The 22,500-nt window shown below is 47.3% G+C and overlaps 1 protein-coding gene across 1 annotated transcript in view; it reads left to right on the forward strand.

The window, feature by feature from the left end:
- The window catches only part of znf827 (zinc finger protein 827), a 56,753-nt gene that overhangs the window by 23,969 nt on the left and 10,284 nt on the right, over positions 1 to 22,500 (forward strand). The window contains exons 5-11 of the mRNA XM_030788199.1: positions 2,731 to 2,964; positions 11,143 to 11,382; positions 12,678 to 12,732; positions 12,946 to 13,049; positions 18,003 to 18,140; positions 19,171 to 19,342; positions 19,830 to 19,996. Coding sequence (XP_030644059.1) covers positions 2,731 to 2,964; positions 11,143 to 11,382; positions 12,678 to 12,732; positions 12,946 to 13,049; positions 18,003 to 18,140; positions 19,171 to 19,342; positions 19,830 to 19,996 — 1,110 coding nt within the window. The remainder of the gene's footprint in view (positions 1 to 2,730; positions 2,965 to 11,142; positions 11,383 to 12,677; positions 12,733 to 12,945; positions 13,050 to 18,002; positions 18,141 to 19,170; positions 19,343 to 19,829; positions 19,997 to 22,500) is intronic.

Consider the following 22,500-nt stretch of genomic DNA (forward strand, 5'->3'; position numbering starts at 1 on the left):
TTTGCACCAAAAAAAAAAAAAAAAACAGATTTTGAAGTGAAGGTAGATGGAGCAATGAAAAGATGAGAGAATGTATTTGGTTTTTTACCTTTTTACTGAAATGCTAATTTGGAGGATGCAGAAGTTGTTGTTTTTGGAAAAGGTCTTGCATGATATTTTTGAGACCTTTGTGCATACCAGAACAACAGAAAAAAAAAAACGTGCGCTGCCTGACGGGTCTGGTTGATAAATTATTCAGTGCTCACTGTAACATGAATTCGGATGGAAATTTTGCTCTATTTTTTAGAGCCTATCTGAAAGGTCACAGGAGTGGTGTGACTTTGTGTCTCCTGCGCTGCGTCTCGTACTTGTAATAATTTTTTTTTTTTTTTTTATGCAAGGCTTCGAGAGCGAGAAAGTGTGTGTGCGCGCGTGTGTGTGTGTGTGTGTGTGTGCGCGCGCGGAGCACTTTCCGCTGTCCCTGTCTGTTCGGACACGCGACCCGACACGCTCTTAATTAGAGGACGCCCTTCCAGGTGCCGAGCAGAATACACTTAGTCCGCCCTGCTGACACCTGACGTTACCACATCTCCAGCCTGCCCCCCCCCCCCCCCCCCCCCCCCCCACCCCCCGGCACAAGTATGCCACCTCTGTGCCACCTTCTGCTTTTGCCCGCTCGCATCAGGAAGGGCGACACGGCTTCTCAATCACTCCCGACGGCCGCGGGTGCGATCCGGTCGTCCGTCTGCTCCCCTGCCCTACCTCGCTCTCGCCCCGCAGGCCGGTTTCACAGAACTCCGGTCTTCATTAATCAAAGGCCTCGTGCCACCGCGAGCGGGGCTCGGGATTGATGGGCAGGAAGGCCGCGGGTCGGAAGGCGGCGCGCTGTGTCGTTACAGAGTGGCTCACAGAGACGACCAGGCCTTTAGACCGAGCAATGTACGAAGGCTTTAGCACTGAGTGATCACCACTGATCTGCCTGTCAGATGAGAGAGAGAGAGAGAGAAGATGAGAACAATATTGAATGGGCAGAAGCCAGACTAAAGAGAGGAAAAAGAAAAGATGAAGTGTGCGACTGAACAAAGCTGAGAGAGGGATGAGGGGAAAAGGGGGATGGGGTAAGAAAAGAGGGAAAACAGGCTGGACAGAGAGGGAGAGAGGGATGCAGGGAGTGTGTGTGTGTGTGTGTTGTGTGTGAGAGAGTCTGAAGAGAGAGAGAGAGAGAGAGAGAGATGGAGGGAGAAAGGGATGCAGGGACTGTGTGTGTGTGAGACTGGGAGTCTGTGAGAGAGAGAGAGAGAGAGAGAGAGAGAGAGAGAGAGAGAAAACAGAGGGGCTCTCTGGCCTGTGTGTGTGTGTGTGTGTGTGTGTGTGTGTGAGAGAGAGAGAGAGAGGGAAAACAGAGAGGCTCTCTGGCCTGTGTGTGTGTGTGTGTGTGAGAGAGAGAGAGAGAGAGAGAGGGAAAACAGAGGGGCTCTCTGGCCTGTGTTCTTTTCTTGGCAGTGCTGTAGAAGTGGCTTCGTGTCTTAATATTAATTATTAATTTGAGCCTGATTAGCCGTGGCCCCATTTTTACATCACGTTGCTCGAGGAGAGAGAGTGAGAGAGAGAGAGGGGGGTGTTTTGCTTTCCTGTAACCCATGTGCTAGTATTAGGAGTTGTTTGATGCGGCCAGAACACATCACAAATTCTCATTTTTCTGCCTCATTTTACCAGTCGACATGACAACATGATGAGTGCCTCCCCCCCCCCCCCCCCCCCCCCCCCCCAGCAGAATAGTGTTCTTAAATCCCTCTTCTCAGGAGTTGCTACCCTAACCCTTTCTTCCCCCTCCAGCCTGGCTGTAATACAGTCGATTCAGTTTATGAACGAATGATGGGTATAGTTTAATAAGATGGGTTAGGTGAGTTAGTGTGGGGCATAAGGAGAGAAACAGCGTCTGTTCTTACACAGACTCACTGTACACCATCACAGGGTTAACCGATTCCTCTCAACTGGACTTAATGAGGCCGAGATTTATATCATTTACTCCTATCATTTTCATGTTTTTCCATGTACTCCTATTATTTCCATATAATCTCCTATTATTTTCCCATATATGTGTGTGTGTGTGTGTGTGTGTGTGTGTATGTAAAGATGAAGCCAGTGGAATGCATGTACAGAAGTCAAGTCTGTAAAACAGTTAAAAGTAGACACAAGGAAGAAAAGAAAAAAAAAGTCTTTGAAGTTTAATCAAGAGGGTGAATTGTGGACGATGTATTTATTCATTCATTCATTCATTCACGCATTCATTCATTTAATTGTATTTTTATTTATTTATTTATTCTTAAGATGTCCTGGTGACCTCTGGCTATGACACTCCAGAGGTCAGACCATCTATGCAGGCCCGGTGTAGACTCACTTGGATTTGACTCCTGCTGTTCCTGGACATTTTATTTTTAGTATTAGTCAGTCTTTGTTTGGGTGACTACTTGTTCTCTCAGAATGCTGAGAGGAATGGGACCAGGCTTGAGGCTTGAGGAATCGGACCCAATCCCCCCCCTCCCCAAAAAAATCCCTCCTCCTAGTTTTGTTCAATTTCGTAAATAGTGCTGTTTAGTTGTAGCTTTAAACGATTAACCGCCACATGGAGGTAATACCGTCTAGGCCACTTCCATTCTCTCAGCGATGCATTATGGGAAAAGAGGCCAATAAATGTGGTTTAAATATTTTTTCTTTCTCCTTTTTTTCCTCCGGATGTCTGCCCTGCAGCGGCGAACCAGAAGGAGTCCCTCAAAGGCTCGTTCTGCGTGAAGGAGGAGCCGCAGGCGGACGAGCCTCAGAGTCCGCAGAGGAACGCCAGTTTCAGCTTCTGCCAGGAGGGGCCACTGAGCGCCCCACCCAAACCCCGAGAGGAAGGAAGTCCCATGCTCCCCAAGAACAGCAGCATCCTCAGTCAAGACATCAGCGTCAAAGTGGCCTCAGAACTCCTCATCAAACTGTCAGGTAAAACACAGAGTGAGAGTGTGTGAGTGTGTGTGAGTGTGTGTGTGTGTGTGAGTGAGTGTGTGTGTGTGTGTGTGTGTGTGTGTGTGAGTGTGTGTGTGTGTTTGCGCGTGCCAAAGACACAGACCTAAAATGTCACATGGTTATACTGCACAGACATGACTGAAGATGTTAGATGGTCAGCACTTCATTTATCTCCATGCTCTACCGCGCTACAGAACAATCCAGAATGCTTAATGTGCATCTCTTGAGCTGTATGGGAAAGAGACACAAAACATCCTCCAATTACCGTTCTAATAAATACGCCCCCCACCCCACAACTCCCCAGGGGAGTGTCCACTCAAACAGTTAGCATCTCGTCCCCCCGGACACTTGTCTCTCCCCTTTCTTGGTGTCTCACTCCCTCAGACTTCCGCTGTGGGGAAGACGCGGCGGACTCGTACTTGTCCTCGCGTAACATTCCGAATGTTTTCCCACTCTTCCTGACCTCCTCACCGCGCCCCCCCCCCCCCCCCCCCCAAACACCCCTACCCTCCTCCACCCTCCTCCTCTGTTTCTGTGGCCACTGGTGTTTTGGGCAGGGGTGGAGAAAAAGAAAGAAAGAAAAAAAAAGAAAGCAAAGGGGTCAATTCCTTTTCATGTTGTGCAGTCAATAGTCTTATTATCCACAGTGGTCCCCCCTGCCAAAACAAACCTATCGATTGGCTCCCTGGGTCACGCGCTCCAATCTTTACCTGAACTCCGCAAGGCAAAGGTGATTAAAAAGTTCAATGCTAAGAAGTCTGCTGTCTGCCTTTGCTTGTTTCCACTCTTCCGTTATCAATCTACCGCCAGGTAGCTTAAAAATGACTACACAACGTAGGCAGTGAATGAATGGTTTAAGTCAAAACAACCTTTTTACTTAAGAAATAACCAAAACGTACCTTTTGTATCGTGTTTAAATAAATGTGGCTTTAACGTTTTGATTTACGGTTCTCGAGGAATCTTTAAAATGCGGAATAATATAAAACAGGCAATGTTCAAGGGTTTTATTTTTCATACCAAAAAAACATTTATGCTACTTCTGTACTCACAGTCTCTCTGTTGGTATACATGTGGCATTACTTTGATGATGCTGCATGTACATATATGTGCGTGTGTGCACGTGTGTCTTCGTGTGTGTATGTGTTTGTTTGTTGTGGAGCATCACTGATGTTAACACACGTCAGTCTAGCTTGATGTTTTGACGTTGCCCTGTGAATGTGTCTCTGTGGGTGTTTAATGCAGATGACCCTTTTAAATTGTTGTGGAATGAATGTTTTCACTGCTACCAACAAAGATGAGAAAGGAACAGAGAGTTTACTCCATGATTGACAGTTCACATGCTTTCCAGTCATGTACAGATTTATTGACTCTGTCAGACATAGAGACAGACAGAGAGAGGTGACAGAGAGATATCTGCATGAGAGAGAGACAGACAGACAGAGAGAGAGGGAGACCGAGAGAGAGAGAGAGAGAGACTGAGTCTGCTCCATAGGGTGATGCAGGATGTGTCACTGCATCGTGTCCGTGAGTGTGTGTTTGACAAACCAGCTGCCCCTCTCTCTTTCTCTCTCTCTCTCTCTATCTCTTTCTGTGTCTGTGTGTATGTTAGGAGTTCTACTCACACAGCCTCAGGAGTGAACTGTCTTGATTCAGTGCTTTATCCCTGTGTGTGTGTGTGTGTGTGTGTGTGTGTGTGTGTGTGTGTGCGCGCGCGCGCGGTACACTATGCAAGAGTAATCTACAGTACAGTACACTGCTCCCTCTCCCTCTGTCTCCGTTTCTTTCTCTCTCTCTCTCTCGCTCCCTCCTCCAGGCTCTGTCTCCTAAACGTGCTCCTTGCTCTTTCTTCCTCCGGAGGCCAGGAGCAGGGACCAATTAGCCTGTTTGTTGTCAGGCAGGGAGAACATTTTACATGACAAGCCTTCTCCCAACGTCTCGATGCGGTGGCGCTAAAAAAGCCGCGACCCGCTCTCCCTCGAGGAGTGCTTGGGAGATCGCCATGGAAACGCCAGGGCCGCCGTTACGGTCGGCGTTCGTTTGAGCGTGTAGGAGTTGTAAGGAGGTGGCTGTTTTTTTTTGTTGGCCGTGGCTCAGAGATGCGCGAGCGATCGCATAAACGGGCTTGAGAGGACGGCTAGGGTGAAGGGCGACCCTACTCGTGTTTTGTACGACGGCTTTCCTATAGAGCCATCCTAAAGAATGGTGTCACACGTGTATGAGAAGGTCATAAACCGCAAATATTATATTTGTACTGATAGCCGTCTTGTCACCTGAAATGCCTCTAGCTAAACTGAAATGCCCAACTCCTATCGCCCTTCTGTGTCTTCCCTCTATCGGTAAGTTATCTCTCGTTCGTTCTTTCCCACTTCCCACTCGCTCGTCAAAAGTGAAATTTATTGAGAGGTCATATAAAGATAGGGTGGTTGACTGGTGTCGGTCGAAAGGGCCGATTGTTTTTTTTTCGGGGGGTGCAACGCCTCGGCTTGACGGCTATGCTAATGTCCACCACGGCCGCCTTCGTCAAGGTTGTCGCGGTAACTGCTGCTACTTTCTTAAGGTCGAGGTCTTGTAGGTCGGACTGAATGCCATACGTTTGTTTACCCATCTCTCTCGCTCGCTCGCTCTCTCTGTTTGTTTAGGAGAAGAGGATATTTTTATTGTTTTACAATAGGTAGTTAACCCTACATTTCCTGTCCCTGCAGTCAAACTGCAAGTTAGCAGCTTAGCTACAATTTTTTTTTTTTTTGTAAAAAGCCAGCATTCAGCCAGAAAGACGGTAATACGAAGTCCAATTCGCCTATTGTGAGGCGTTTTAGCACCCTTTTATTTAAGTAGGTCACTTTGTCTCCCCCCTCCTGTTCGTATTAAACCCTTTAACAACATGTGCGCCCCCCCAAAACATCTGTTTGATGGGTGCTGTTAGCGTCATGGGGGTAATTAGCGCTACCCGCGGGGTCCCTCAGCGCGGGTGGCGGACGGGTTTTTTCGGCAGATGGGCGCCAGTGCGGAGCTGCCTCAGGGGACAGCCTAGACCCCGTGTTCTGTAGGTGATTCCCACGATGCAGCTGCACTAGGTGGACCGTCTCTGCTTCGTCCTGCCCACGGAGCAGGTAGATGGAGGTTTTAGTGACGACACCGTTTTTGGTACCTATTCATTCACTCCAGTTCTTCATGAATAGATGAGAGAATGAATGCTGTATTGAAAGTCTTGTTTAGGTTCTGTTAGTCCACAGAGATAGGGAGAAAAAATTCTCAGTTTTGCTGTTTTGTGGTCTGTGGTTGTGACATTCACTCCTGCTCTTAGATGGGCTCAAATACTCTAATGAAAATAATGAAGCGCTGAACAATAATAGCTCCTACAGAGTCTTATCTCTCTCTCTCTCTCTCTCTCCCCCACCCTTCTCTCTCTCTGTGTGTGTGTGTGTGTGAGACAGAGAGAGAGAGATCACAAAGACCAGGTCTGGTTAACATGACCTTAGAAATGATACCTTTACAATCAGCTACAAACACCACCTTGTGTGGGGTTTTTTTTGTGCACACAGATTACTGATTGAAAACGAATGTCCTCTCAGCATTGGGGTAGTCCTGAGAACAGGCTTTTGGAAGTGAGTGATCTTTTACTGTGTTTGGCTGCACCATTTTTGAAACAGCCATGGGAGTAAAGTCCAGTCAGATGGTACTGGTCAGATGTGTGAACTGTGAAGGGGAGGTAGAGGGAGAACCCTATGAGACGAAGGAGCAGTCATCCTCGGGCACTCTGTGAGGAGAAGGCCTGTTATGGCGGTTGAATGGCTCTAAGCTGTGTAAATTTTCCCTAACGCTGCACAGACAACAGACCCAAAATCTCTCCTCACTCTTCAAGGGTGTGTGAAGCTTCTCTCTCTCTCTCTCTCTCTCTCTCTCTCTCTCTCTCTCTCTCTCTCTCTCTCTCTCTCTCTCTCTCTCTCACTCTTTCTCGTCATGTTGCATCGTGATGTGTTAAATAATTGAGAGGCTGTTCAGGGGCAGTGGATGGTCTGGTGTGGGAAGCACTTGCGCTCTCTCTCTCTCTCTCACTCTCTCTCTCTCTCTCTCTCTCTCTCTCACTCTCTCTCTCTCTCTCACTCTCTCTTTGAAGCAGCTGAACTCTTCACCTCATGTCTGAGCAGGTCGCTCTTCCCGTTCAGCCCTAAGGAGATTCACCACAGAATGACAACCTCATTCTCTCTCTCTCCCTCTCTCTCCCCATGCTCCCCCTCCTTCCTCTCTCTCTCTCTCTCTCTCTCTCTCTCTCTCTCTCTGTCTCTCTCTCTGTCTCTCTCTCTCTCTGTCTCTCTCTCTCTCTCTGTCTGTCTCTCTCTCTCTGTCTGTCTCTCTCTCTTACACTTCCTCTGCCTCTCTCCCCTTTTTTTCGCCGTATTGTCTGCTCCTCTTCCTCTTTGGTGCTTGTGCCTCTTAAATACTTCTCTCTTGGACTTTCACTGCTCTCACTCTCTCTCTCCGTCTCTCACTCTCTCTCTCCGTCTCTCTCTCTCTCTCTCTCCGTCTCTCTCTCTCTCTCTGCTTTTTATTTTCTCTGGCCAAATGCTTCTCCCTCATCCTCTCTGTCTCTCCTCTCTCCTGTTCTCTCTCCCTCTCTCTGCCCTCTTTATTTACTCTGTGTGAATCTCTCTCTCTCTCTCTTCTTCTACCCTACCTCCCCTCAGCCAAATTCATATTCTGGTGCTACTGTACTGTACATCAAAGGGCAGATATGATAAGCAGGGCTTGCATGTTTTGAATGGCTAATGTTCTGTGGCTATCTGCCATTGTGTAGGGTTTTTTTTTTTTTTTTTTTCCCAGCCTTTTTCACTCGGGTGTTTTGAGAGACAAGCAAATGACTCGTTCTCGTCATCAGAGATGGTAGAAGTGTAATGACCACACCTATCCATACATCAGTGAATCAAACCTTCTCTTTTTCGTCTGACCTGTCAAAGCTGTCGCTCTGGCTTTACTGACTCACCAAGGAGCAGAATCACAAACCTCAGCCCATGGCGATTTTTTTTATGCAAAAGCAGTGTCATCGAGAGTGATTGGTCAGATGTATTTTAACACAGGCAATGATTGGACGGAGGAATTTTAACATGGACAGTGATTGGTCACATATTTTAAAATGGATAATGATTGGTCAGAGGTATTTTAACACAGAGGGGGATTGGACACAGGTATTGTAACTTGGACAGTGATTAGTCAAGGTTATTTTAACACAAACAGTAATTGGTCATAGATATTGAACTTGGACAGTGATTGGTCAGAGATATTTGAGCTTGGACGGTGATTGGTCTGAGGTATATTTAATGCCTGATTTGTCAGTCAGAAGGATGATGTAAATATGTCCAGGTGGTGTGTGAGGGGATTTGGCCTTTCAGGTACACAGTCCACATGGCAGTGAGGTCAGCCAACTAACCAGCCAATGCCAGCTGGTTAACCCCCAGCAAACGTCCCCACATGACACAGAAATGTGTGTCTGTGTTTCAGTTTGTGTGAGAGAGAGAAAGGGAGAAGGACATCAGCGAGCATGTGTGTCTGCTTTGTGTTTGTGTGTGTCCGTGTGTGTGTGTGTGTGTGTGTGTGTGTGAGACAGAGAGAGAGAGAGGGAAATGCTGTTTTTTTTATTGCTTGACAGCGAGGCAGACTGGCTTTATTCTCATGTTCTGTTCCTTGTGTCCTTTTGAAAAGCAGTGAACAGACAGTTATTCTCAAGACAACCCCCCCCCCCCCCATCATCAGTTATGATGCGAGTGTATTGAGCATCAGTCTGTTTGTGTGTGTGTCTGTGTGTGTTTGTCATTGTGACTAAAGACGCAGCCATTTATGCTGGCAATGATGAGCGCGAGGCAAGAGTAGATGCTAGGCTGTATGTGTCTGCATTTGAATGTCTGTGTGTGTGTGTGTGTGTGTGTGTGTGTGTGTGTGTGTGTCACTGCGTGTCCCTTTCATGACCCCGGTCCTCATTTTGGCTCCAGGCATCTTATTATGGGATTAGTGGACTGCTGGTTGTCAGTGTCCCTGTGTAGCTTTGGTTCCTCCAGCTCTGACACCTGGACACACACACACACACACACACTCTCACTCAATGTAGGTCAGTCCTAGAAAATGACATTTTGACAAGCTCCGCCCACCAGTGTGAGCCACTGTTGAAAGGGGAGGGGTCAGGGTCAATCTCAGGGTAGCCTGTCCTCATCTGTGTGTGTGTGTCCTCGCTGTCAGTGTTCACCAAGCGAAATTCCTACACCAGTAATTTGTGTCAGTCTTAGCTCTGTTTGGAGGCACAACTGTCTCCTCTAAATCTTTTTTACCTCTGAAAAGCAGATGCCATCTCACACATGCTTATTTTAGTCTCGTATTTGTCCCCCCTCTTAACCCAGACCGATAAGAGACAGGGCTAGAGTGCTAACGGTAGGCCAGCATTTGCCCTGAAGGAGACTGGAAGGTTTTGGGGTGCACTCTCTCGCTCGCTCTCTCTCTTTATCTCTCTCTCTCTTTTCTTTCTTTCTTTCTTTCATTCTTTCATTCTCTCTCTCTCTGGCTCACTCCCTTTTCTCCATGACCAAAATCGAGGGGAGCAGACTTATTTTTCCAGTGTGAAAATGGTTGACTGGCTTTTAAAAGGTCTGTTTTTCATTAAAATACCCACAGACCCAAATGACCTCACCGCTGGCTTCACTGTCCGCTCTCTCGTGGCAGCGGCGGCGGCGGCGTCTCCGCTCCCCTCACTGGTGCTGCCACAGAACATTCCGGCAACACCGTCTTTGACTTTACGTTGAAGGAGCCGGTTTCCTCGGATAAAGACCGAGGCTCGTTCGGGGACTAGATGCCGTTATAATATGTCTGTTGTCCAGTCGCGTAGACTGTTATCTCCTGTTTGATTTGGCCCCATTATGAAGTGTTGCATTCTAAAGTTCTGAAGGGTTTTTAAAAACATTGCATCATCATCCTGGGACAGTTTTTGTGAAGTGGAACAAAATGCCCACAATTCTTCATGTAGGGATTGCAGGGGTAATGTAAGTCCCATAATTCTTTGGTTAGATGGTGAATGTTTCCCCTCGATAATCTTATTAACCAAAATCATGATTGTTGTGCTTACTCTAAAAAGATGAAAGTTTGGGGGTTTCTTTTTTTTTTTTTTTTTTTGAGTTTTTGTTTTTGATCAAGAAAAAATCGTAATCCTTCTGAGGTCTTTGTGTATGACGACATGAATGGAATGGTTTGTTTCTTTTGTTTGGAGAACTAGAACATTCCCTCTTGTGTCTATGATGGCATTATTATGATTATCATATTATAATAACTTTTTCTGAATTTTAGAAGGGTTTTTTTTTTTTTTTTTTTTGCTGTACTCAGTCTTAAAATGGCTCAGGGGTTCTGTACAAGTCGTGCTGACTAATTTTAGCCAGAACTTTATTTTAGCCAGTTTTTTTATACTGAGCCTGTTTAAAAACAGTGCCAACATTTCAGACAAATGCATCATCTTTGGCTGAGCGTGATTATGATGCATGACACACACACACACGCACATACACACACGCACACACACATATACACACACACACGCACACAGGCACATTAGCGTCACCAAGACGGCACCTGTAGACTTAATATGTCCAACAGTACCTTTAAACGTAATGCCAGTGAAAATCCTGCACTAACCACATCTGGATGTGTTATTGTCACTGAGGGTTTGTGCGGCGTTGGTTGATAAAAGGTCGGGGATGCTTGGGTGAAAACTTCTACTTTTATTGTTTTGGGTTTTTTTTTTCCCTTGAGATCACGTGGTGACTGTCCACGCTGTGTTTAGTCATTCCTTATTCATGCTTATGATCACAAAGGCCAGTGTATGATCACTACTGTGAGTCAGACCAATTTAAGACAGGCGCTCTACAGATTTGTGTGCGTGCGTGTGTGTGTGTGTTTCTGTTTATAGAGCACTGCTGCAACAAAGAGATATCAAGAGATATCGTATGTTAGTATAGATTTACAGAAGTGACCAACATGCAGTTGCTACACTAGTGAGAAAACTGCCTTTTGTGAGTTAGGTGTGAGGGCACAAGTCAATTTCACATGTTCAAAATAACATTGAAAGTGTTGAGTCGTACAGTTCACCATTTTTGTTTGTTTGTTTGTCTGTCTGTTTTTCAGAGAACAACAAGGAGGCATCTTTGCAGAAAGTCGCCGTGAAGGCGGAGCCCATGGAAGTTGACCCGCCTGCGGAGCTGGCCCCTCCCCCTTCGCACCTGCTGAGCTTCGGCACTTTAGGGGCGTGTGAAAAGAGTGAGCCAATGGCAAACATCTCTGAGCCTTTGCCCCGCCCCCAGAAAGATCTCTTCTCCCAGGACATATCCGTCAAAATGGCGTCTGAGCTGCTTTTTAAGCTGTCAGGTAAGTTGTCCCCCAAGGACCCCAAAGAGAAGGTGAAGGAGAGTGGAATATTTCTCTCTGCTTTAGTGACGTTATGCAAAAGATTTATACACACTCTCAGTTACGGTCTCCCCCTCTCTGGCTGTCACTCTCTTTGTGTTTGTGTTTGTGTCTGTGTTTGCGTTTGTGATTGTGTTTTTGTGTGTGTGTGTGTGTGTGTGTGTGTATGTGTGTGTGGTATTAAGTGCTGACAGTGAATTGGTCGTTTGATGTAAAGCAGAAGGAGAGGATTAAGTAAGGAGAAAAGTACCCCCCCCCCCCCCCCCAACACACACACACACACACACTCACACACACACACACACTCACACACACTCTCACACTCACACACACTCTCACACTCACACACACTCTCACACACACTCACACACACTCACACACTCTCACACACACACATCCTCACATCTCCTTCACACGGTTTACCCTCGGGAGCATTGTGTGTCTGTGAACCGTGTGTGTGTGTGTGCGCGCGTGGGTGTATGTGTATATGAGAGAGTGTGTGTGTCTGGCTCAAGCACACTCGGCTGCACACGCTTCCCCTCTCTCTCTCTCTCTCTCTCCTCTTTCTTACTCTCCTCTGTCTTGCTTGCTCTCTCTCTCTCTCTCTCGCTCCCTCTCTCCCTCTCCCCCGTGCAGTATTGTCATGGTAACACAGAGCTCTTCCGTCCTCAGTGAGCCGCGTGACCGAGAGGGAGAGTGAGTGAGAGGGGGAGAGAGAGAGGGAGAGAGAGAGAGAGAGCGAGCGATAGTGCTTAGGAAGTGCCACCAAGGGAGCAAGGTCATTACCCGACCACCGCAAAGAGAGAGAGAGAGAGAGGAGTGAGGGAGAGAGGACAGAGAGAGGGGGGTGAGAATGAGGGTGAAAGGATGGAAAGAGAGAGGGAGGTGTAGGTGTTCAATCCTCAGTTTGACCTCCATTTCAGAATTCAAAACGCACACACACACACACACACACACACACACATATAAACATACAGCTACATATGCACACATTCCATTTTAATGGTCTCATGATGTAAATGCATTTGGAGCAGGGGAGGTCATAGAGGTTCTTTTGTTTGTTTGTTTGTTTGTTTGTTTGTATTGGGTTGCCTTCAGTCACATGCAAGATCAAGATCACATTTTGACTCTGTTCCATTTCTCTTGTCCTGTTTTTTTTCTCGTTTTGATTTTTCGTCCTCCATAACGATTTCATAATTCACGAAACGTTCAAAGTCCCTCTGCAGTAATTTGTCACGTGTTTGTTTGTTTTTCAGAAAAAGTAAGCAAAGCGAATGATAATAAAGACAGCCCCACCCTTCATATGAACAGGTAAACAGACGGCCTGTTTTTATTGGCTCTGATTAATAAGACACAGTTTTCCCACACAGTTTGACTTTTTTTTATTCCTTTGTTTGTTAGTGGTTCAGTTATGCCACCTGTTTGGACTGTGAATGTTGGGAAATGGAGTTTGATGTTATTTCTAATGTTTTTCTTTTATTTCTCTCTCTCTCTCTCTCTCTCCCTCTCTCTGTCTGTCTTTAGCCCTTTCCTGGACGATCGCTTCAGACAATCACCCTTCTGCACGCGCTCAAAGAGTTCATCACCAGCTGAGGCCAGCTCCTCAGGCAGCACTGCCCCTCAGCAGGGTAAAACACACACGCACCCTCACACACACTCACACACACACATATACATACGCACACACATACGCACGCACACACACACTCACACACACACACACATACACACGCACACACGTGCACATGCACACACACATATGCACGTACACGCACACACACATATACATGTACACACACACACGCACATACACACGTACACACGCACACACGCACACACACATACGCACACACGCACGCACGCACACGCACACACACACGCACACATACACACGCTCATGCACGCACACACACTCAGGCATGCACGCACGCACACGCACACATGCACACACACACACGCACACACACTCACACAAACGCGCACACACACACACGCACACACATACACACACCCATACACACGTACACACACACGCATACACACGCACACACATATACACGTACACACACATACACATGTACATACACACATACACGTACACACACATACACACGTGCACACACACACACACACACATACACGTACCCACGCACACACACACACACACACACACACATACATACACACGCACCCACGCACATATACGCACACACACGCACACACGTACACACATATACACGTACACACACATACACACGTACACACGCGCACACACACACACATACACACGCACCCACGCACACACACACACATACACACGCACACATACGCACATGCATGCACGCACTCACACACACACACGCACACATACACACACACATGCACACACACACTCACACACACACTATCTTATACACACATACAGATGTTCATACACACATAGGTGAACACAAACACACCCTGAAGTATTGATTATTGGGAAAGAGTAGGGGTATGTGAGTGTGTGTGATTATGTTTATGTAGCTGTTTGGGTTTGTGTGTGTCTGTCTGTGTGTGTGTGTGTGTGTGTGTGTGTGTGTGTGTGTGTGTGTATATATATATATATATATATATATATACACATATATATATACACACAGACACACACACACACACACACACACACACATATATATGGGTTATGAATATGTATGTGTGTGTGTGTATGTGTCTGTGTATATTCTCTACCCTGACTCAGGGTCAGACTCAGCTACACTGTGGAGCTTAAGTTTGATGTCTCTGCCTAATAACACCAATCATTAACCACTTCACCTCTCACACACACACACACCCCTCACCTCAGACACCCACACACACTTAACCTGTTCTTACAACCAAAGAGGAGAGAGAGAGTCTGTAAGAGAGTGGCAGAAAGGGTGTGTGAGTGTGAGGAGAAGACAGAGAGAGGAGGGGAGAGCCAGTCGTTTCATAAGTCAGGGACTGGCTGCGTCCACAGCTGATAGGCTGGTGACTTCACTCTCGCTGAGTCTCTGGTGGGAAGGTGCTATGACTTCTCTGGCAGTGTCCAGGGTGTGTGTCAGCCGTCACACACACACACACACTCATAAGACATGAGTCAGCTGGTCACAGGCTCCTGTGAGTGGTGAGTCAGTGGCTCTGTGGTTTTATAGACCAAATCTCAAGACCCTCAGACACACGGCAAACACTCACGAGTTAATCTTAATTAAAGAGCTTTACTCCTCTCTCACATGTTCCTTCCTGCCCCCCCCCCCCGTCTTTACTAACCACATAGTTATTTAATTACATGAAGCACGGCTAATCCGGCCCAGTTGTGTGGTCCAATCCCGCCTGAGCTTTGAGTCGCTAATGCGGTCGAGTGTAGTCCGACTGCTGTAAATACGGTGTCAATAAACAGCGCTCCGCTAGTCGGCTTCAGACTGTTTTGTTGCGTTAAAAGCTGAGGAGGGGGTGGGATTAGAATTAGTCTCCTTTGATTGGATAATATGCAAATTTGCCAAAACGTTCATTAGAATCCCTTTAAATCTGTTCTTTTGCCTATTTTTCATGTCCCCGTTTTTTTTTTTTGGTTTGTTTTTTTCCCGTTTGTGCTCAGATGTGGTGGCAGTTTTCCACCTCGTCTCTCAAGGCTAAACCAGAATTCATCTGCGAGAGCTCCATCTTTAATAACAGCCCAGTAATCTGACCTCCAATCTTCTAATTTAGCTTTTTGTTTTTATTGTTTTTTTTTTTTTTGTATGGGTAATATCAGTTTTTGAATCATTGTGTCTTAATGACAGAACTGTTGCTACGTTTTATGCTGTTCGGCTCAGAAACAATAGAGCTTCAGCTGAGTGGATAGTTCATTTAAACAAGTCTATATATACACCAGTTACACACGCACGCACACACACACACACACACACCCTGAGATATTACCTACCTCTGACACACTCACACGCCTGCACAAAGTATTACACGGCTACTCATGTGTAGGTCTGGGTGGATCGGTTCTGGACGACGGCTCAGTGAAAATTTTCTTTGCCACCCCTCTCTCTGTTTTTTTTATATATATATATATATATATATCCTTCTCTCTCTCCTTCTCTGTCTTTCTGTGTCTCTTTGCCAAAGTGACCATATTTTCTCTCTAATGGCTGCCTTTAAATTATCTCCAAAAATGCATTTTTTTCCCTTTCCTCCCTCACAGTGCCCCTGTCCACTGTAGAACTCACATCTCTAATGACAGCGTCACAAAAAATATCTCTGTTTATCGCTCCAAATGGACACACACACACACACACCCTGCTCGTCCAAAACAGCCCTAGCGACCATTTGGGACGCCTGGTGGAGTCTTGAGAGCCTTGTGCACTACAGTGGTAATGGACATACCTGTGACTAAGGAAAGCTGTGTAGTTAGACCTAACACATCTGATGACAGAGGTTCCATCATCCACTCCACTGGCTGTGATATAAAATTCACAAACACAAGAGGAACGTGTATGAAACTGAGACCTGACACGTCAAGCTGTTAATGTTAAAAATCCCTTGTGCATGGCTGCCGTGAGAGAGCACCAGGACAGTGCTAAGACCAGGAGCTGGTTTGGGTTCTCTAGTGTGAGGGAGAGCCCGGTCTGCTGGTGGAAACAGTCCGTCTTAGCATGAAGAATCCTTTACCGCGTTTAGACTGCACCAGACGGCTATTGGAAGGGGCTGCATAACACGATGACGGAATTTCTGTCTGACTTATTTATTTATCTCCTCATTTATTTATCTCTCTCTCTCTCTCTCTCTCTCTCTCTCTCTCCCTCTCTCTCTCCCCTGCTGGAGCGGGGGGAGGCGTGGCGATGCATTTTAATTTGATGCCGAGCCAACCACCTTCATCAGAAGGTTAATTCTGTCAGTCTCCTTTCCTAGGAGAGTTCTCTCTCTCTCTCTCTTGCTCTCTTTCTCTCTCTCTCTCTCTCTCTCTCTCTCTCTCTCTCGCTCTCTCTCACTCGCTCACTCACTTACTTGCTCCCTTTCTCTTTTTTCCTCGATCTCTCTCACTCACACACACACTACTCATTCTCTCTCTCTCTCTCTCTCTCTCTCTCTCTCATATTCGCTCTCCCTTGCTGTCTTATCTTCTATCTCCCTCATGCTCATCCTCTGTCCCTCTCTCTCTCTCTCTCTCTCTCCCAGCCCCCACCCTCTCTGTCTGAGGAGTGAAGGAGGGAGAGATAAAGGTGAGGCTTGTCCACTGGGCTCAGTTCCGTGGTAATCCAAACAGAATGACGTTTTCTCCCTCACTGGGAGGCTTAGCCCGGTTCTGAGAGGTCCACTCCAGACAGTCCACTTCACTCCACTTATTCACCTCCTTACTCCCTGTGTTACGCGACCGCTGCTGGTTTTAATAAGGTCTTCATACATAACCGTGTATGGTTATCTGACAAGAGACAAAGAAAAGCGCTTGTAGTCATGGAAATGAACGTAATTGCACTGAAACCTTACTGTGATTTATTTATTTATTAGGCAGATCCTTCGAGGTGTTTTTTGAAGAATGAACGGCAAGATTGTAATCTGTGCTAAATGAACAGATATTACAGTGATCAGCGTGGATCTCAGTGGACAGGGTGTTGTCCAGACCATGGTAGAGACTGCGAAAGAGCGTTTCACAGACCGTGGTAGAGAGTGTGATCGAGTTGTCTAGACCGTGGTAGAGACTGAACGAGTTGTCTAGACCGTGGTAGAGGCTGTGATCGAGTTGTCTAGACCATGGTAGAGACTCTGATCGAGTTGTCTAGACCGTGATAGAGAGTGTGAACGAGTTGTCTAGACCGTGGTAGAGGCTGTGATGGAGTTGTCTAGACCGTGGTAGAGACTGTGATCGAGTTGTCTAGACCGTGGTAGAGACTGAACGAGTTGTCTAGACCGTGGTAGAGAGTGTGAACGAGTTGTCTAGACCGTGGTAGAGACTGATCGAGTTGTCTAGACCGTGGTAGAGACTGAACGAGTTGTCTAGACCGTGGTAGAGACTGAACGAGTTGTCTAGACCGTGGTAGAGAACCTGAACAAGTGTTAGACAGAGAGCCTGTGTGTTTCCATTTTTCTACCGAAAGTTTCTTTTCCTGTTTTCACTCAGTTTGTCTTGTGAAATCACGCATGTTTTCAAATCAAACATCAGCAGACACCTTTGAGGCGTGATGGCCGGTACACGCTGCCCCCGACACGAACTTATCGCCCCTTATCAGAAGGCCAGACCCGTGCCTGAGAGTGGTATAGATGTTAGGGAAACCTACGCCCCAGCAAACAGCAGGTCATAGGACAGTACCTAAGCATGGCAGGAACTGATGTGGCTTGACTGTGTCTGACGTGGTTAGTGAAGACTCCTCATCCATGACTCAACCTCAGTGGCTCTTAAACCAAGACATCTAACTCCACCTCCACCATCTGAGCTTTAGATCATTCTGGAACCCTCCGTCCTCTAAGATACAGTCTGTGTGGAGTTTGGCCTGGTTAAGAGCATGAGCTAGGCAAGGTTTTTTTTTGTTTTTGTTTTTTTTGTTCTCCTGTGACTGAGGGTTCTGTTGTTGTTCCTGCAGACCCAGAAAAAGGAAGCGGAGAACCAGGGAACGGCGTAGCCCAGTGGAGACTAAACGAACAGCTTTATCCATGTCCCATCTGTGGGAAAGTGTTCGGTCGTCAACAAACGCTCTCCAGACACCTGTCCCTGCACACAGGTAAAAACTCACACGAACACACACACACACACCCATACACACACTCTCTCTCTCCCTCTCTCTGTGACTGACCAGGGAAGTCAGTTTAGTGGAACCTCTGTCTCTTTCTTTCTCTCTTTCTCTCTCTCTCTCACACACACACACACACACACACACACAGAGTGGCTGACCTGGTGAGTGAATCCATTGGAACTGCACGTTCTCATTCACACAGATACACATTCTCACACTTTGTCCAGCATCTTTTTTGTGGTCTCTGTCTCTGTCACACACACACACACACACACACATACACTCACACACACACACACACACACACACACTCAAAGCAAGCTGGAAGAGCTGTGAAAATAACTTCAGCAGGTGTCCTCTCTCTCTGTCACACACACGCACACACACACCAGGTTTTCTGTGGTTTCTCTCCCCCTCACATACACACACACACACACAGAGACGTCATTTAAGTGTTGTATGTTGTTGGGAGTGTGAGTAATACCTTGGGTAAGTAAATAAGGTTGAGTGGACTGGATTACCCTTCCTTTAAAGAGATTAGTCTCACCGCTGCCTCCCACAGCACAGAGCAGGAATGACTGACTTCAGCTGATCTCAGACCAGTGTTACAACACAGTCTTCCTGAGTTCAGCACTAAGAAAGCACCGTCAGCTGATCTGAGGTCTGCGGAGGTCATAGTCATTGAAAATGCAGGCTGATGGTCATCTAAGGGCAGCCAAAGTTCCGATCACAGAGGGGGGGCACTTACGGGTCTGTGCGGGATTACAGAGGGAGGGGGACACTGTCTCACTGTTGTTTTTTAAATCTGTGTTTAACATGGAAGCATTTAAAATATGAAGTCTAAAAATAAAGTTAAGCGTTAAGCATTAAACATTTTAACAACAGTGGAAATCCTTTTTTGATCTCAAAACAGGAAAATGGCCTACTGTATGAGTGTGAGAGAGCACAAGCGTAGGGGAGTGTGTGTGTGTGTGTGTGTTTCGAGCAAACGTAACCCTGTTGTCTCTCCTCTCCTCAGAAGAGAGGAAGTATAAATGTCACCTGTGTCCGTACGCGGCAAAATGCCGTGCCAACCTTAACCAGCATCTTACCATCCACTCAGTCAAACTGGTCAACACGGACACGGAGCACATCGTCAACGCCGTCACCACAGAGGGCAGGGAACGCAAGAACTGCCCCTTCTACTACAGGTGTGTACACACACACACATACACACACACACACACACACACACACTCACACACGCACACATACACACGCACACATACACACACACACACACACTCTCACACACACACACACACACACGCACACACACACACACGCGCACGCACACACACACACACGCACACACACACACGCACACACACACACGCATGCACACACGCACACACACACAAATATACATGCACGCACACGCACAAAATCACACACTCACACAGGAAACAGCTGCCCTGCCTACTCGAAGCATGCACACACACACATACACACGCAAACACAAAACAATACAGTCACACAAAAGCACAAATTGTCCCCTCTTATGCAGGTGAACACACACACTAAAAAGACTTGCTGCTTCTACAAAAGATGCACATGCGCACGCTGCACACACACACACACACACACACGAAAAACTCCTGCTAACACTCTCTTTCTCTCTCTCTGTTTCTCCTGTAGTTGTCATGTGTGTGGGTTTCAGACAGAGCTGAATGCTCAGTTTGTCAGTCACATGTCCCTGCATGTGGATAAGGAGCAGTGGATGTTCTCTCTGTGCTGCAGCGTGTGTGACTTCGTCGGTGTGGATGAGAGCGAAATGAAGGCCCATATCAGCACGGGCCATGCAGGTAAAACTCCCCACTCTCCCTGTCCCTGTGTCTGTCCATGCAGGTAAAACTCCCTGTCCCTGTGTCTGTCCACGCAGGTAAAACTCCCTGTCCCTGTGTCTGTCCACGCAGGTAAAACTCCCCACTCTCCCCGGTCCCTGTGTCTGTCCACGCAGGTCAAACTCCCCACTCTCTCTGTCCCTGTGTCTGTCCACGCAGGTCAAACTCCCCACTCTCTCTGTCCCTGTGTCTGTCCACGCAGGTAAAACTCCCCACTCTCTCTGTCCCTGTGTCTGTCCACGCAGGTAAAACTCCCCACTCTCTCTGTCCCTGTGTCTGTCCATGCAGGTCAAACTCCCCACTCTCTCTGTCCCTGTGTCTGTCCACGCAGGTCAAACTCCCCACTCTCTCTGTCCCTGTGTCTGTCCATGCAGGTGAAACTCCCCACTGTCCCCGTGTCTGTGTCTGTCCACGCAGGTCAAACTCCCCACTCTCTCTGTCCCTGTGTCTGTCCACGCAGGTAAAACTCCCCACTCTCTCTGTCCCTGTGTCTGTCCACGCAGGTAAAACTCCCCACTCTCTCTGTCCCTGTGTCTGTCCACGCAGGTAAAACTCCCTACTCTCCCCGGTCCCTGTGTCTGTCCACGCAGGTCAAACTCCCCACTCTCTCTGTCCCTGTGTCTGTCCACGCAGGTAAAACTCCCCACTCTCTCTGTCCCTGTGTCTGTCCACGCAGGTAAAACTCCCCACTCTCTCTGTCCCTGTGTCTGTCCACGCAGGTAAAACTCCCTACTCTCCCCGGTCCCTGTGTCTGTCCACGCAGGTCAAACTCCCCACTCTCTCTGTCCCTGTGTCTGTCCACGCAGGTCAAACTCCCCACTCTCTCTGTCCCTGTGTCTGTCCACGCAGGTAAAACTCCCCACTCTCCCCGTTCCTGTGTCTGTCCACGCAGGTCAAACTCCCCACTCTCTCTGTCCCTGTGTCTGTCCACGCAGGTAAAACTCCCCACTCTCTCTGTCCCTGTGTCTGTCCACGCAGGTAAAACTCCCCACTCTCTCTGTCCCTGTGTCTGTCCACGCAGGTGAAACTCCCCACTCTCTCTGTCCCTGTGTCTGTCCACGCAGGTAAAACTCCCCACTCTCCCCGGTCCCTGTGTCTGTCCACGCAGGTAAAACTCCCCACTCTCCCCGGTCCCTGTGTCTGTCTGGCTTCTTTTTTTTTGCAGTTTGCTGCTGAATCACAGTGGAAACAGCTCTAAGAGCAGTCAGAACAGCTTACACGACACTCAGGTTGTCTTTTAGGCTTTGTTATAGGGCCTTTGACATGCTACTGTCTGACCGTTAATTTGGTTTGAAAGACCTATTCAGATCCCCGTCTCTTACACGGTTTCCAACTCACCTAACCTCTGACCGTAGAGTCGTTTTAAGACCAAGGTGCTGCAGGTTCCCCATCTACTCTTTACCAGGGAGTCAGAGAGGTCATGCTATGGTCAGTCCTTCACCAAGGGTCAGTCCTTCACCAAGGGTCAGTCATTCACCAAGGGTCAGTCAGCTGTTTGATTGAATCTGTCAGTGATTTAAACAAACAAAACAAAACAACACAAAACAAAAAGTGAGTCAAAGTGAGATAGGTGGATGAGAGTTTAATGCCCTTGTTTAGGGTAAAACCACCATAAAATAGAGCCCCTGGCAAACCCATCCCTCTACCAGCAGATTTGGGTGCCTTTGTTCTGTGACATTACCAAAGGGGAACGTTTATTTGAAGATCTGATGTTTGTGAAGTAACTGAAGCTGTAAGTCAGTACGGGGTAAAGCTACATGTCACATACAGAGAAGACTTGAGTTGATCGTTCTGTTGGACCAGACAGACCTCGTATGGAAGAACTGAACCGTCAGACCCAGGAGATCCAGGCATTCACATTCACCTGGAACCACAGTCTCTGAAGGCCTCACCTGTTCCACGGGCTGAGGGATGCCTTCACGCTGACCCGCTGAGACAGCCGGTTCTTTGACAGATCCGGATTATAATTAGTCTATGGCTGAAACAGTTAGACCGGGGTCTGTGGCCTACAACAAAACAACGTTGGCAACAGTTCCCTAACAAAGAGATTTTTGTTGGGAGAGAGAAATATCACTTTATCTTGCTGCGTTCCTGAAGTAGTTGTTTTTACGACTTTCAGTGTTTCTGGAGATTGGAGGAAACATTTTCATTGGCATTTTGTGTTTTCGGGATTTGCTTCTGTGTGTATTGACAAACGAAAGGTGACTGTAAAAAAGGAAAAAAAAGAGAGAGAGAGAGAAGGAGAGCTTTAACACGGTGCTTATCTGTTCAGTAGGGGGCTATCTGGAGAGCAAACACAGTGATTGGACCTAATACAGTGGCAGTCTGCCCCCCTCCCCTGACCCTCTGTAGACTTTTGAGAGGATTTCAAGTCTTAAAGCCAGAGAGGTCGATATCTTATGTTTTGGACAAAAAGAACTTGAGACATTTGACCTTCTGCTAGGTGGATGGGAGTGTGTGTGTGT

The sequence above is a fragment of the Chanos chanos genome, chromosome 11 (assembly GCF_902362185.1).
Source record: "Chanos chanos chromosome 11, fChaCha1.1, whole genome shotgun sequence".
NCBI classification, from domain to species: domain Eukaryota; kingdom Metazoa; phylum Chordata; class Actinopteri; order Gonorynchiformes; family Chanidae; genus Chanos; species Chanos chanos.